The 13,273-nt window shown below is 37.5% G+C and overlaps 2 protein-coding genes across 2 annotated transcripts in view; both read right to left on the bottom strand.

Annotated features, from left to right (window-relative positions):
• Positions 1–555: 555 nt before the first annotated feature.
• Positions 556–4,089, bottom strand: LOC141841715 (putative protein phosphatase 2C 25). Its single transcript, XM_074729903.1, has 4 exons — positions 3,632–4,089; positions 1,502–1,866; positions 1,095–1,331; positions 556–992 (listed from the first exon to the last, which is right to left on the bottom strand). The coding sequence occupies exons 1-4, from the start codon at positions 3,921–3,923 to the stop codon at positions 738–740; spliced, it is 1,149 nt and encodes a 382-aa protein (XP_074586004.1). The 5' UTR covers positions 3,924–4,089; the 3' UTR covers positions 556–737.
• A 1,295-nt stretch (positions 4,090–5,384) lies between these two features.
• The window catches only part of LOC141841697 (callose synthase 3-like), an 80,119-nt gene continuing 72,230 nt past the window's right edge, over positions 5,385–13,273 (bottom strand). Inside the window, exons 38-43 of the mRNA XM_074729882.1 lie at positions 7,668–7,780; positions 7,351–7,580; positions 6,464–7,261; positions 6,298–6,348; positions 5,915–6,100; positions 5,385–5,837 (exon numbers count right to left, since the gene is read on the bottom strand). Coding sequence (XP_074585983.1) covers positions 5,595–5,837; positions 5,915–6,100; positions 6,298–6,348; positions 6,464–7,261; positions 7,351–7,580; positions 7,668–7,780 — 1,621 coding nt within the window. The 3' untranslated portion in view covers positions 5,385–5,594. The remainder of the gene's footprint in view (positions 5,838–5,914; positions 6,101–6,297; positions 6,349–6,463; positions 7,262–7,350; positions 7,581–7,667; positions 7,781–13,273) is intronic.

The following is a 13,273-nucleotide window of genomic DNA, read 5'->3' as shown; positions in this document are numbered from 1 at the left end:
GGCTGTAACACTGCTTCCATTTATTTATTTAAGAATGAGACAAAATAGCTGGATCAATAGAATTTATAGTTGGAAAAGCTGAACCAACACAAGTGGAAAATGCATGCGTAGGCGATGCAGAAAATAATAATATAATAAAAATAATTTAATTGTTACAACTAAACTCAAGGTTCAATGACAACAGGTTGACAACAGGTTGGACATGAAATATGAATATGTTTGGTTGAGGGATAAGATAGGAGAACATTATAATAAAGTAATGATAGGTAGCATGAAAGATGTAGCATGACATCCATGCATTGATGTCATGCTACAATTTTTCATGCCATCTATCATTACTATTGTTTCAAAAAAAAAAAAACTTTCTTGTTGAATGCATGTAGCCTTGTTGTGCCTATTTTGTGCTTCTCATGAACTTAGAAACTCAATTTAAATAAACCAAATGGCAAGTTCAAGAAAGACCTGTAGCATGCCAAGATTTTACCAGGATTCAGGTGCAGAAGAAGCCTCTATGCAGTCCCTGTTAGCAAGAAATTTGTTTCAATCGACCCCTTTTGCTGAATAGAGGAATGCTTTCAATACTGTATAGCTCAGTTGAGCATGAACAAAACTAGCTTGAAATAGAAAGATTTAAGGAAAATTGAACCAAGTCCATTGTGATACAAGCAAACGACAAGAAAGCCACCAAATAAGACTAAATTTAACGGAATGTGGCTCTATCATGAAGTAAAATCTTTTCAATTTGTCCCACCATCCAAAGTTGAAAAATTTGAAGGCCCACTGGCATCAGCAAACCCGTGGATCGATAACTCTGCTACAGAAGCCTTTGGTCCCAGCAAAAATTCATGATCTATGTAGACAACAATGACTGTAATGTCATCATGGAAGAAGCGGCGAATTCCCTTGTCGACTTTCTTGAGATCGGCATACTTCATTTCTCTCTTCCGAGCAGCCTCCTGTAATGCAGTCCTGATCAGTCTCCTTGCTATTCCCTGACAGGGAAAAGAGAGAAAAATATCTAATCACACGGCCTAAGAGCATGACAAAAAAAAATTGTTTGATTGGAAAAAAGAGAAGTTGTTGAAGAAGCCTACTTCTCTTGGATGATCATGGACGATTTCAACAGCTTGTTGGTTACTAAGGTGCTCCCAGAGCCCGTCAGAAGCAAATATTACAAACTTATCTTGAGGAAGAATTGCTCGTGTATATGTTGATGGTTGTGCAGTTAAAACTGGCTGGCATAGAGGTTCAGTAAGACGGAAACGAGTAATGGATGGATCCAAAGCAAATTCTGGCTTCTTCAAGTATGCATCCCCTATACTTCTTGAAACCTGAGAAAAAGATGTGAATTTGGTGAATCAAAAACCATTTCAAAACTTAAAAACAATAATACTGCATTACTGAAATTTGTTGCGCCAGATATATGGAGTTCATTACATCTGTCAGTCATAAAATACATATAATCATCTAAACTGCAAAAACCAGCAACTAAAGAACTCACCTGAATTATGCCTTTAATTCTCCATACTCCATGCTTAAGAACCACAATGTTTGAATCATCTGGATGAAGAGATCTAAGCTCTTGTCTCACCTCTTCCATAGCAGCATTATGATCCCGTGTCAGCTGCTCAGCAATAATGTTATTTGACCTTCCTAAATAACCAATAACAGCGCGTGAGTCTCCAAGATTGGCCAGATAAAGCTTTCCTCTCCATACTACACCAACCAAACAACATGAGCCCATAGCAGCAATTAGAGGTTTAATTTGACATGTTCTCCGAACATGAGCAAGAAAACCTTCCTCAGTTGCAGAAAATGCATTCCTGACTACATCCTCATTAATGGTTCCACTTTCTTGAGCAAACCCTGCAAATTATCAAGCAGCCATTTATATATTTATGTTGTCAAATCACCCTCTTCTGGAGCCAGTATTTATATAGGAAAAATTAAGTGTTTGCAGTAAGATGATATAATGTGCAAAATACAAGTAAAAAGAGACGATGATGGTAGACAAGGAGGTAAGGAAAAAACTTGCCGCTCAAGCCAAATTTAGTAGAGTGCAATGATTATCCACCTAAGGAGGATCAAAGTTTGAATCCTGATAGAGACGAATATTCTAAAGGTCGGTCATTGAGTATGCATAAGCTGTGCTCTGGATTTATTAGGTAGGTGAACCAGGAGGGAAGGTTGTCTACCTCCAAGATTAGTCGGGCGAAGCCCAAACACCTGGATTATAAAAAAAATAATTATCCACCTAAGAGAGGCCAGCCCATGAAACCTAAACGTGGAGTTGGCGAGTTGGATATCATCTTTTATTTGGTGTCAAGTTCATGCTCAGGAAACAGAAAGCCATCAACTAAAGGCTCCTTGAACAAGAAGGATTTAGAGAATGAACTAGGATTCACCAATCAATGTGGATATTGGAGATTGCATTTACATTAAATGCATGTGTTGTTAATAGAGACAGAATGAGATAAAACAGGAAGAACATTAATTTGGTGTATCGAAGTCTTCTGCAACACAACGATTAGGTATATAATATAGGAAGACCATTGGTTTGGGCTGAAAAATATTATCTACAACACATGGTCCATTGAATCATTAACATGAATGCTCAAAATAATATTAAAAACATGAAGAACTATCAAATTTTAAGTAGGCGGGATTACTTCATACTGTCTTAAACACAAGGTATGAAATAATGGAGTTATGCAAAAAATATTAAATGTGACCACCAAGAAGGAAAAGGACCAACATAGTACATCCAGGACTTAGAAATTCGATGGTACGATTATAAATAACATTTTGTCATACGAAACAATAATAAAAAAAACAGTAGGCAAGGATTAAGAGCCAGAACGACCCAGAATAGTTATTTCTGAGAAGTGCAGCATCAACATATATGCACAGCTGAATAGAGTAAGAACAAAAAAAGACAATCCAATATTGAATGCTGATAGGAAATAGAAAGGAGCTAGGAGGAGAATCTAGAATTAACATGTCATTGAACAAACATCATTCAAGTCGAACCAATATATATCAAAATTCTTGTAACAACAATCATATTTAATATCCTCAACGTTTATTTATGACTTTGAATCAAGTTAAACATTTGCAAAAGAAGATGAAAAGCCAAAAAAACTAAACTGTTGTACCCATTTTTACCAAAAGAATTGGCAGGTTATAGAACCAAATCAAACCGTGAAGTGTCCTTCATTCCACTAATCATCAAATTCTTACTCATTGACAGAGGATGATACAGAGTAAATCAGAATTGGTGGCAGAACCACATCAGTCTTCAAAGCTAAACAAAATTGGAGCTTCAAGAAAAAAAAAACTGCAGATCTCCAGTAATTTGATCGGATTAAACTGCATAAATTCTTAAATAAACTCCTGGACTACAATTGCATAACTTGGATCCTTCTATCTGATTTATGGTTCACTTCTGAGAAGGAATACAATTTAATGTTACCAAATTAAAACTACGAACCTAGAATGGTCATGTCTGGTGAGACAGAATAGTCAAGAGGAAATACAATTATAAAGTATTAAACAAGTAGCGAACTTATAAAAATAATATTGTCTAAATAATTATTAAAAACGTCAATATATACTCAAAAGAGAAGCTTACTCATGAGATGAAGAAAGAGATGGTTCGAGATAAAGCGAGAAGCATCGGCCCCGCCATGACCATCATAGACCCCCACAAATATGGCGTCTCTCCCGATCTCGACCTGACTGTGGTCCTCGAGAACCTCGTTAGCCTGGACTATAGCAAAAGAGAAATCCCCAGCCGCGTGCCGCCCGATGTCCTTCGACCACAGCAATGCGTCGTCGTCGTCATCGTCATCCTTCCTCATACGCGCGTACCGCCGGACCGGGCCCCAGCATGCCTCCGCAATCCTCCCCATCCACGAGAACATCCCTCATTTCCTCCGCAGAGGATCCCTTAACGTCGCCGCCGCAGCTCTTCAAGCTACTCTCAACCCGGAACCCAACGTTTTATCAGGCATCAATCACGCACGCTCACAGGGATCCTTGAGAAATTAGGGTTCTTGGGCGATTGAATTAGGGGTCCGAGATGGGAAAGCGGAGCGATCAACGACGAGAGGCAGAAATTCGGGGAGAGCCATATTATAGACAAACCCTTAGGAGAAAGACACCGTGATTGGATATAATTACAACGATTGCCATGGTAAAGCGCATCGACGGATAACGTCTGTTGCGGGTAGATAAAAAGTCAACGTCACGGCCGTGAGTTAAGGCGTTGACTATATAAAAGGTCCAAACGTCAAGTTGTCCTACCCGTGTTTCGTAACTGCACGTTCATTTGGCGCTCATCGGGTCCCGAGGAAACTGCGCTCCAAAAGCAATGGGCAGAAAATCAAACAAACAATTGGAAGAATGGATGTCGTACGGCTATTAATAAAGATGGGGAAGGAAATCCGTCAGCCGTCCAGATCGAAATGAACGGTAGAGAACGGGGGTCTTGAACCGCGGGCAATCATGAGAAGACTGACGTCACAGTTGGAATACGTGGGAAAGTGAATCATGCTTTTGGTACAACTAAATTATGAAAACGACATTTTTAACTCAATAACTTAAAAAAAATACTCTCGTATATATAAACCACACATTTTATTTTATTTTTTTCAAATTATTAAATCGCAGACTATATTCCAAAATCACCATCTCCCAGGCCTTACAAAATCAAACCGATCGGTGGCCAACTGCTTGGCTAATGGCTATGAAGTCCCAATAGCTTAGCTGAGCAACCACTTGGCGACCGAACTGGTTGTGATTTCGCAGTTAGCTTGGCCGCTCGAACGAGGGATATCTTATTTGAAATGACGGCTAGAATATGATGAGATGGCACTAAAAATTAACCTAGCCCCACCTTATTAGCCAAGTATGCCATCATCAGGCGTCTTTAAGTATAAATTGACTGTTGCCTTTTTCCTTGTCTCTCTGTGATTGATGGTTGAGCAAAATATAGCAGAATCCCGTGGAGCGAAACAAGACAGTTACCAACCACAGGCTTGCAGACATGGGAACGGCGACTCCAATCGATTCACTTTCCACGCGGTGTCTCAGCATTGGCTAATGATGAAAGTGAATTAATAGACTACCCTGTAAAAAGCATCCTGATGAGAAAAATGTTTAGCAATAAAAGAAGCCTAGTAAATATTACCGCAATTCATAAACTACTTAATTAGTTAAACACTTAATCCCAACTTTGAGACAAATGAAGCTGATTATGAGGTGGAGGAAATAGACCTCTACATCAAGAATGATATCGATTAAATAGTTTATGAATTAAGGTGAATGCAACAAATGAACTATGCTTCATATCATATTGGTGTTTAGTCCCCAACGCAGATATAGATGTTAATTTCTTTTTTTTTTTTTCCAAAAACATTAGTCCAATGGAAAGACCAAGGAAAAAAGGCATTCAACATTTGTTATAGATCAAGGGAGAAAAGAAAAGAAAAGAAAAGAAAAACCATACAACTGTTTTGCTAGAAAATAGAGTAAATGGTTGTCTGCTGCATACACAATGAGCTTATAGTACACTAAACCGTTGAACAGGCTGACTACTTGTTTCTTGAGCGATCCTTCTTTTGACCACCAAGAATGCGGGAAATCTGGAGCCCTCGACTGAAGGCTTGATTAAACAGCATACGAGTCTGGAACTCTGAAACAAACGGGAACCAGGCCAAGAAGATGATCGGGGTGAAAAGGAGCAGCCCCATCATGATCTCGTAGCCTCGAGCTAACGCACGGACTGAGCTCCACAGACCAAGACGTTTTATGAAACCTCTACAAGCTTGAGCAATCTGAAACAGTATTGCATGTTAGTAATCTCAAGTGGAAAGAGCGGTGACTGACGAGCTATGAACTGTAATTTACTAACCAAAAGCATTCCCCATCCTGTTGGCAAAAAAGCTAGGAAGCATACAATAATATCTTGCACCGTCATGTGTGGTAGGGCGATCAAAATAATCAAAATGGAAACAAATGTAACAAAAATGAGAAACTTGATCAACCGGAACATGAGCTGAAAGTTTGCACTGAATTTTCGCCTTCCCACAGACACAGTCTGAAAAGAAAGGTCAAAAAGGAATGAGATACAATCACACAAGTTCAATATGTTATATTTAGCTGGCTCAAATGATCATGGTATGATTATCTCAGAGAATTTATGTAATCAATTTCATTTTTGCAGTCACTTTCCAGATACAAATTGCATAGACAATGTTTTGACCTAGCATGAGTTTTATAAACATAAGAACTTGCCTTCATGATGAGAAGAACGACCAATATGACAAGCCACGAAATCCCATAGACCTGAACGAAAGATGTGAAAACATATCAATACAAGTGATTCTCTCAACATATGATCATGGAAGACTGCAAAGCTATTAGACTGTTGCAACAAAAACTTTAGAAATATAAGATTTACCAGAATACTCTTTGCCTTTTTTGTCATATTCAAGTGGTAAACAAGACCATATTGGTAGATAAAGAAGCGCAATGCAAGCACTATCTCACATATAATCCCTCTCATTCCAGAATATTTGAGATGCTCTTGTTCCTTGTCCCACCATGATTCCCAGCTTTTGTCTCCTGCAACACCAATGCCTCCACCGTTGCTGATCCATTTGCTCCAATCAGTCCAATCATCAACAATTTTTTGCCACTCGAAACCCGATGGATTAAATAAAAATGGAGCAAAAAGCCATGTACCCACCATGAACCACATGGAAAATGTAACAAAAAGATATGCAACTGTAGAATCATATGATTGACCAAAGATTTCATAGACGGTAAGTAAGATCAGCAGCTCAATTCCCTTCACAAAATGACTCCGAGAATAGAGCCGATAGTTGTCTGCAAATTTTGCATGAAAGACCACAAAGGCACGGCCTGTACCTCTATATTCTGCACCACCATGCAACAATGTTCTTCCATAATAATGGGTCCTAGTCCCAAGAGAAAATGTAAAGAATACAGAAGCTAGTTGCAACTGCATCAATATGAATTCACTAAGCGCAGTGCGAAATCCCTTTTCAAGACCAATTTCCATCATCATTGGTAGAGCCATTAGAAAACCAAGCTGCACTAAAGATTGTGATGCAAGAGCGGCCTGAAGAGGTTGGTTATGTATAAACCTTCTGTTAGTTGCTAGACCTTTCTCAAGACCACTAAGAACAAGATAGAGACGACCATACAGGAAGACATAAACTGTAAGGACTGTTAACTGCCACAAAAAAAAAAGTTTGAATCAAACTAAATAGCAGTATGGTTTTTTTATTCATTAAAGATATTCTGGTTAAGCATGATACATACCAATGTACTGAAGTAAAAACCCACAGTGGTGAAATAACATGATAGCATTCTAAAGAAATCAAATCGATGCCCAAGTCTATAAATGTCACGACTCAATGTCTGCTCCCCATTTCCATTTGCTATCTTTGCCTCAAAGAGCGAGATCTGATTGAGTCCGACATCTCTTCCTTTACCAACTTGTATATATTCATGATGAGTTACATTGCCTTGACGGAGAGTGGAATTGATACCTATAATTTCTCAAGCTACAAACATTAGGCGCAAAGATCAATGGTAAATTAACCAAAAAACAAACAGTAAATAACAAAAAAGAATACCTGCAAATATGTCTTCACTTAAATTTATAATTTTAGACGCTTTACTTATTCCACCCCTTGTGAGATGAAAAATTCTATCAAATACATCTGGATGACCATAGTGAAAACGGACCCTGTTGATGAACAAACGATCATTCAATATGAATTTGATTGTACTAACCACATGCAGATAAAATATATTGACACCAAACATTTATCAATTAATTCTGATGAGGATTAAACTATAAATGAAAAGGAAACCATCAAATCATGATGGTTGGTTACATGTATAGAAGCAGTTTATGCTTCTAAATTCTTTCTTATCTCCTTTATCTGTGGTAGATACAAATAAGGGAAAGAACACGTGAGTTTCATCCATATGCAGAGAAGCGTAACAAAATGAGGTGGAGCTTTGACTATTATCTATTAAGACACCAACGCTGGTATAGCTCTTGGATCTTTGATTTCCTTCTTAGGTTTAGATTGCGAGAGGAATTCCTTAAATATTAGTCTCGATAGTTGTGCCTTTTATATATTATATTGTCTAGGAATGGCAAGATTGGCAAGACAGTAGAGGTAGGGTGGTTAACTATTGTTGATGAAAGAGAGGGTTCAACTTTGCAAAGTGTTTTAGTATTTAGAATTAAAGAGTGATTTAGCAAATCACTCTTATTTTCAGAAGATTGATCTGTTTCGCTAATTTATTTTTCTTTTTAGTTGATTCTTTTCTTTGTTATTTTTGGTAATGACAAATTGTGGCTTATGTGCCTAATTTTTAAGATCAATCATTTTCTTCTCTTTGTAGGTAAAGTTGTATATAGATATATATGCTATATTATTCTAATCAATTTTCTTTGAAGATTTATTTTAATCAATTTTTATAGTATTAGAACCTGTTGCTCAAAGATCCTTTTTCATGGTTTATGTTGTTGCTCGATAGACCGACCAGCTTGGATAAGGATGTGTCTTAATCTAGAACATCCAATCCAGTCACTTCGTCGCCAATTATGCAGCCCTTTGCTTAAGGACCATCGTTGCAGATCACAAGTCATAAGACTGTTAGTGATTAGAGGAAGGGGAACACTTAGCTACATCACCATGAGGTTCAACATCCAACCACAAAGTACCCAATTTGTGCAAATTGAGAAAATAACTCTCTTATTGTGGCATGATGATTATTTCAATGGAGCCATATCAGTCTTATTTAGAATTTAATTGTTAGAACCCCAAGTGGTTTGAACCACGACTATTTTGATGTATTGTCAAACTAGTCAAAGTTAAGTCTTGCTTGTGTCACTAATTTGTGCATCTAAGTGTGCAGGAACTTAGGAGAATATACAAGTACCCAATGACTCAAGATCCGGTATAGTATGATGAGGAACTGGAAAGGATGAGGAGCATCAAAGATGACAAACCTTGGTAGAATACGCAGCGAACGAGAAGGATAGTACGAGAAAGGAGCCGACGAATTCAATACATCTGAGAGACAAGGAGCTGTGGAAAAATACTCCGACATCCAAGGCGCACGAAGAAGGAAGGAAGACTGAACCAGGAGGTTCAGACCAATGGATTGGTCTACCAAACCAGATTGATAGACCGAACTAGATCGGTCTACCGAATGCCACGTCAGCAAATGGTAAAGTAAGGATTGTTGAATGGATGACGTGTTAATCTGCCACATCAACAAACCACTATTGAATTGGATAAGAGTTATCCATCACGTTAGCAAATGGTCGTTGCATTGGATAAAGGTTATCTGCCACATTAGCTGCCACATCACCCGGATCGATAGACCGATTCACTCGATCAGTCTACCGAACATGGCACGTTGGCACTTTGACCAGTAGCTATAAAAAGAGACTAGAAGCTTAGTTGAAGAAACACACACATTTAAATAGATTTTGTCTCATTGTTTCTTTATCTGTATTCTTGTGCTCTAATCATTGTAAGAGGCTTCTCCGCCTTTGGGACATTTCTGAAGAGGAGATCCTAGGGTGCTTTTTATAGTCTTGAACTAGCAATCCGTTGGTTACACAACAACGAATCTCTTTCTATTTATGTTTATTTTATTTCAATTAATGTGTGTCCTTGCTAAAACCTTAGCAAGAGAAATCGAAGTTTTTAAATTGCAAGTTGCTATTCACCCTTCTACTTAAGGAATCCAAATCGCTTTCATTGCACCAACAATTGGTATCAGAGCAGGACCGCTCCAGAAGGACTAACCTCTGACTTAGCAACTAGATTGAGAGAAATGGTCGGGTCGTGCATCCATCTACCAAAATTCGAGGGCGAACTTACCACGTGGAAGAAGAAAATGGAGATATTTTTTAAAACTGACTTTGAAATTATGATTTGCATAAAATATGATTTTGAAGTGCCCATAAACGAAGATAGAGAGGAATTCGAGGAACACAGATGGACCAAGAAGAAGCAAAATGAATTCAGTGTGTTACAAGTGCAAGAACTCAATCGAGTTGGTACTTACAACTCTGCAAAGAGCTTTGGGAAAAGTTCCTAGAACTTCACGAAGGTACCTCAGAGATAAAACTAGCCAGAGGAGATCTACTTAGAAATCAACTCATCAACCTAAGGTTAGAAAAAGGGAAATAGTGGCTCAACTCTATGCGCAGTTCAAGGAGATATTAACAAGTCTCCATAATCTCAACGAAAGAGTGTCAAATTGAGAACACTGAGGTATGCATTGAATGTTTTTCCACGTACCCCAGAATAGATGTCTATAATAGACTCCTACTATATTTCGAAGAATCTAGAGGTAAGTAGTTTAGAAGATTTGTTTTCTACTTTAGAATTACACGAATCTAGATATACAGGTTTAAAAGAAATAGAAACATTGAACCACAACATCGCCCTGCAAGCAAAAAAGGACAAATCTGATTTGGAGTCATCAATGGGTGAAGATGAGGAAGTCTATTTGGTAAGAAAAATGGATTTTTTTAAGACTAACAACTTTGTTGAGGAATGTCACATCAAAATTACTAAAAAGAAAGCAAAAGCTAAAAGCTAAAGATAAGGTGTTTCAACTATGCTGAGGAATGTCACATCAAAGATAACTGTCCAAAATTCAATAACAAGGGAAAAGAAAATAATAAGGACCTATAAAATCCAAGCATAAGAACCTAAAAGCAACATAGAGCGACACATCTTCTTCAGAAGACTTAGAGATCGAGCATAAAGCTAGTCTTGCATTCATGGCGAACCATGAAGAAGAATTCGCCACATCCGACAAGAGTAATAGTGTAGGGGGAGTCTCAATCGACGAATCAGAAACGGTAAGTGAGGTACGTAATCTGCCCTTTGATCAATTTTACAATGCAATTAAAATGCTCTCTAGGTTGTTATGTAAAGTAAGGTACAAATACATGGAATTAAGACGAACCAAAATAGAGCTAGAAAACAAATTATCTAGTTCATGCCCTAAAGAAGAATTTGAAAATTTAACAAATGAAAATTTAAGATTAAGGGACCAAGTAGATTCCTTAAAATCATCATTAGAAAAATTCTCTTGATTAAGATAATTTGAATTTATTAAAGAACCAAAGAACAAAAGTTGTAAGAGAAGGCTTAGGATTTAAAGGACTAAAATATAATTATAGAAAGTTCAAGGGCTCAATTAGAAAAGTATCAAAATATTTAATCTTGAAAAAAATATTTGATAAATCCAGTAGGCATGAATTTATTTTGGGTGCCTAAAACAATTTTTTAGAAAGAATTGAAAATGATTGAATATGGTTGACTCGATATGCATGAATACAATCAAATTTCTTTTCAATATATTCTATTCGAAATTTTTATGAAAATTATTTTTCTGTGAAAATATGATATGTTCTCTAGTAGTATCTAAAATTTCAGATTTTTTGGGCGTTTTAATATTTTTTAATAATTGAAAATCATGTTTATTGAAATTAGAAATGTAATTAAAATGAATTTTCAGTGAAAAATAATTTTTTGTGATAGAAAATATTGTGCTCTATATCTGTTAAATATTTTAGATTTTTCTTATGGTTCGGGTAATTTTTACTGAATTTTTTATTACCCTAATTTTTGTTGTTGTCGAAAGGGGGACAAGAATGAAAGATTAGGGTTAAATGCAGGGGGAGCTTGCAATTTCTTATTTTTTCTATTACCATAATAAATTGATTTACCCTAACTTAAACTAATTTGATAAACAATCAAAAAGGGAGACATTATTATAACCCCAGGTGGTTTAAACCATGACTGTTTTAATGTATTGTCAAACTAGTCTAAATTAGGTCTTGCTTGTATTATTAATTTGTGTCTAAGTCTGTAGGAACTTAGGAGAACACATAGGTACCCGATAGCTTAAGATCTGATGTAGAATGGTGAGCAATCAGAAAGGAGGAGCATCGGAGATGACAAACTTTGGCAAAAGACACAAGGAACGAGAAGGATGGCTGAGCATCTGAAGTGTGTGAAGCCAGGAGGAAGACTGAGCCAGGAGGTTCGGACCAATGGATCAGTCTACCGAACTAGATCGGTCTACCGAACACCACGTCATCAAATGGTCAAGCAAGGACCGTTGAATGGTTGACGTCGTTAGTCTGCGACATCAACAAATGATCGTTGCATCGAATAAGGGTTATCCATCACATCAGCAAACAACTGTTGCATCAGATAAAGATTATCCGCCACATCAGCTACCACGTCACCCAGATCAAGAGACCAGTCCGCTCGATCGGTCTACCTAACGTGCCACATTGGCACGTCGACCAGTGACTATAAAAAAAGGCTAGGAGCTCAGTTGAAGAAGCACACACATTTAAATAGATTTTGTCTCATTGTTTCTTTATCTATATTCTTGCGCTCTAATTGTTGTAAGAGGCTTCTCCGCCTTTGGGACATTTCCGAAGAGGAGATCTTAGTATACTTTTTTAATAGTCTTGGACTAATAATCCGTTGGTTGCACACCAAGTAAGACAACGAATCTCTTTCTATTTATGTTTGTTTTATTTCGATTAATATGTGTGCCCTTAGAAGGGGAGCCTTGGCGCAACGGTAAGGTTGCTGCCATGTGACCTAGAGGTCACGGGTTCAAATCCTGGAAACAGCCTCTTGCTAAAGGCAAGGTAAGGTTGCGTACAATGGATCCTTTCCCCGGACCCCGCATGGCGGGAGCTTCGTGCACCGGGCTGCCCTTTTTTTTTTTTTTAATATGTGTGCCCTTGCTAAAACGTTAACAAGAGATATCAAAGTTTTTAAATTGCAGATTGCTATTCACTCCTCCACTCTAGCGATCCGAAACGCTTTCGTTGCACCAACATTAATGATTGGGCAAAGTGGTTCCCTTCCATTTCTACCTAGATGGCAGCCTAGATTACTTTTTAGAAATATTATCACTTCTCTATCCCAACAGAGTTGTGTTCATACACTATAGTTATGCTACTATCACACTCACTCTAAACATCATGTAATATACGTATCACTACAAATTCTTGGAGCTGATTTAGGCTCATAAAAGATCGATGAAAAGATCAACTAATACGAGTCATATGACACAAATACTTGAGTTAGGACACACATCATATCCACAATTGTCAAAAGCTCCAGAGAATATGGCATTTTCACCAGAAGTAAATTACAGTACCAAT

The sequence above is a fragment of the Curcuma longa genome, chromosome 1, assembly GCF_044706935.1.
Source record: "Curcuma longa cultivar G26 ecotype Majalengka, Jawa Barat chromosome 1, ITB_CL_G26_1.1, whole genome shotgun sequence".
Taxonomy (NCBI): Eukaryota; Viridiplantae; Streptophyta; class Magnoliopsida; order Zingiberales; family Zingiberaceae; genus Curcuma; species Curcuma longa.
Note: the sequence above shows the minus strand (reverse complement) of the source record. Positions and strands in the feature narration are given on the sequence as shown.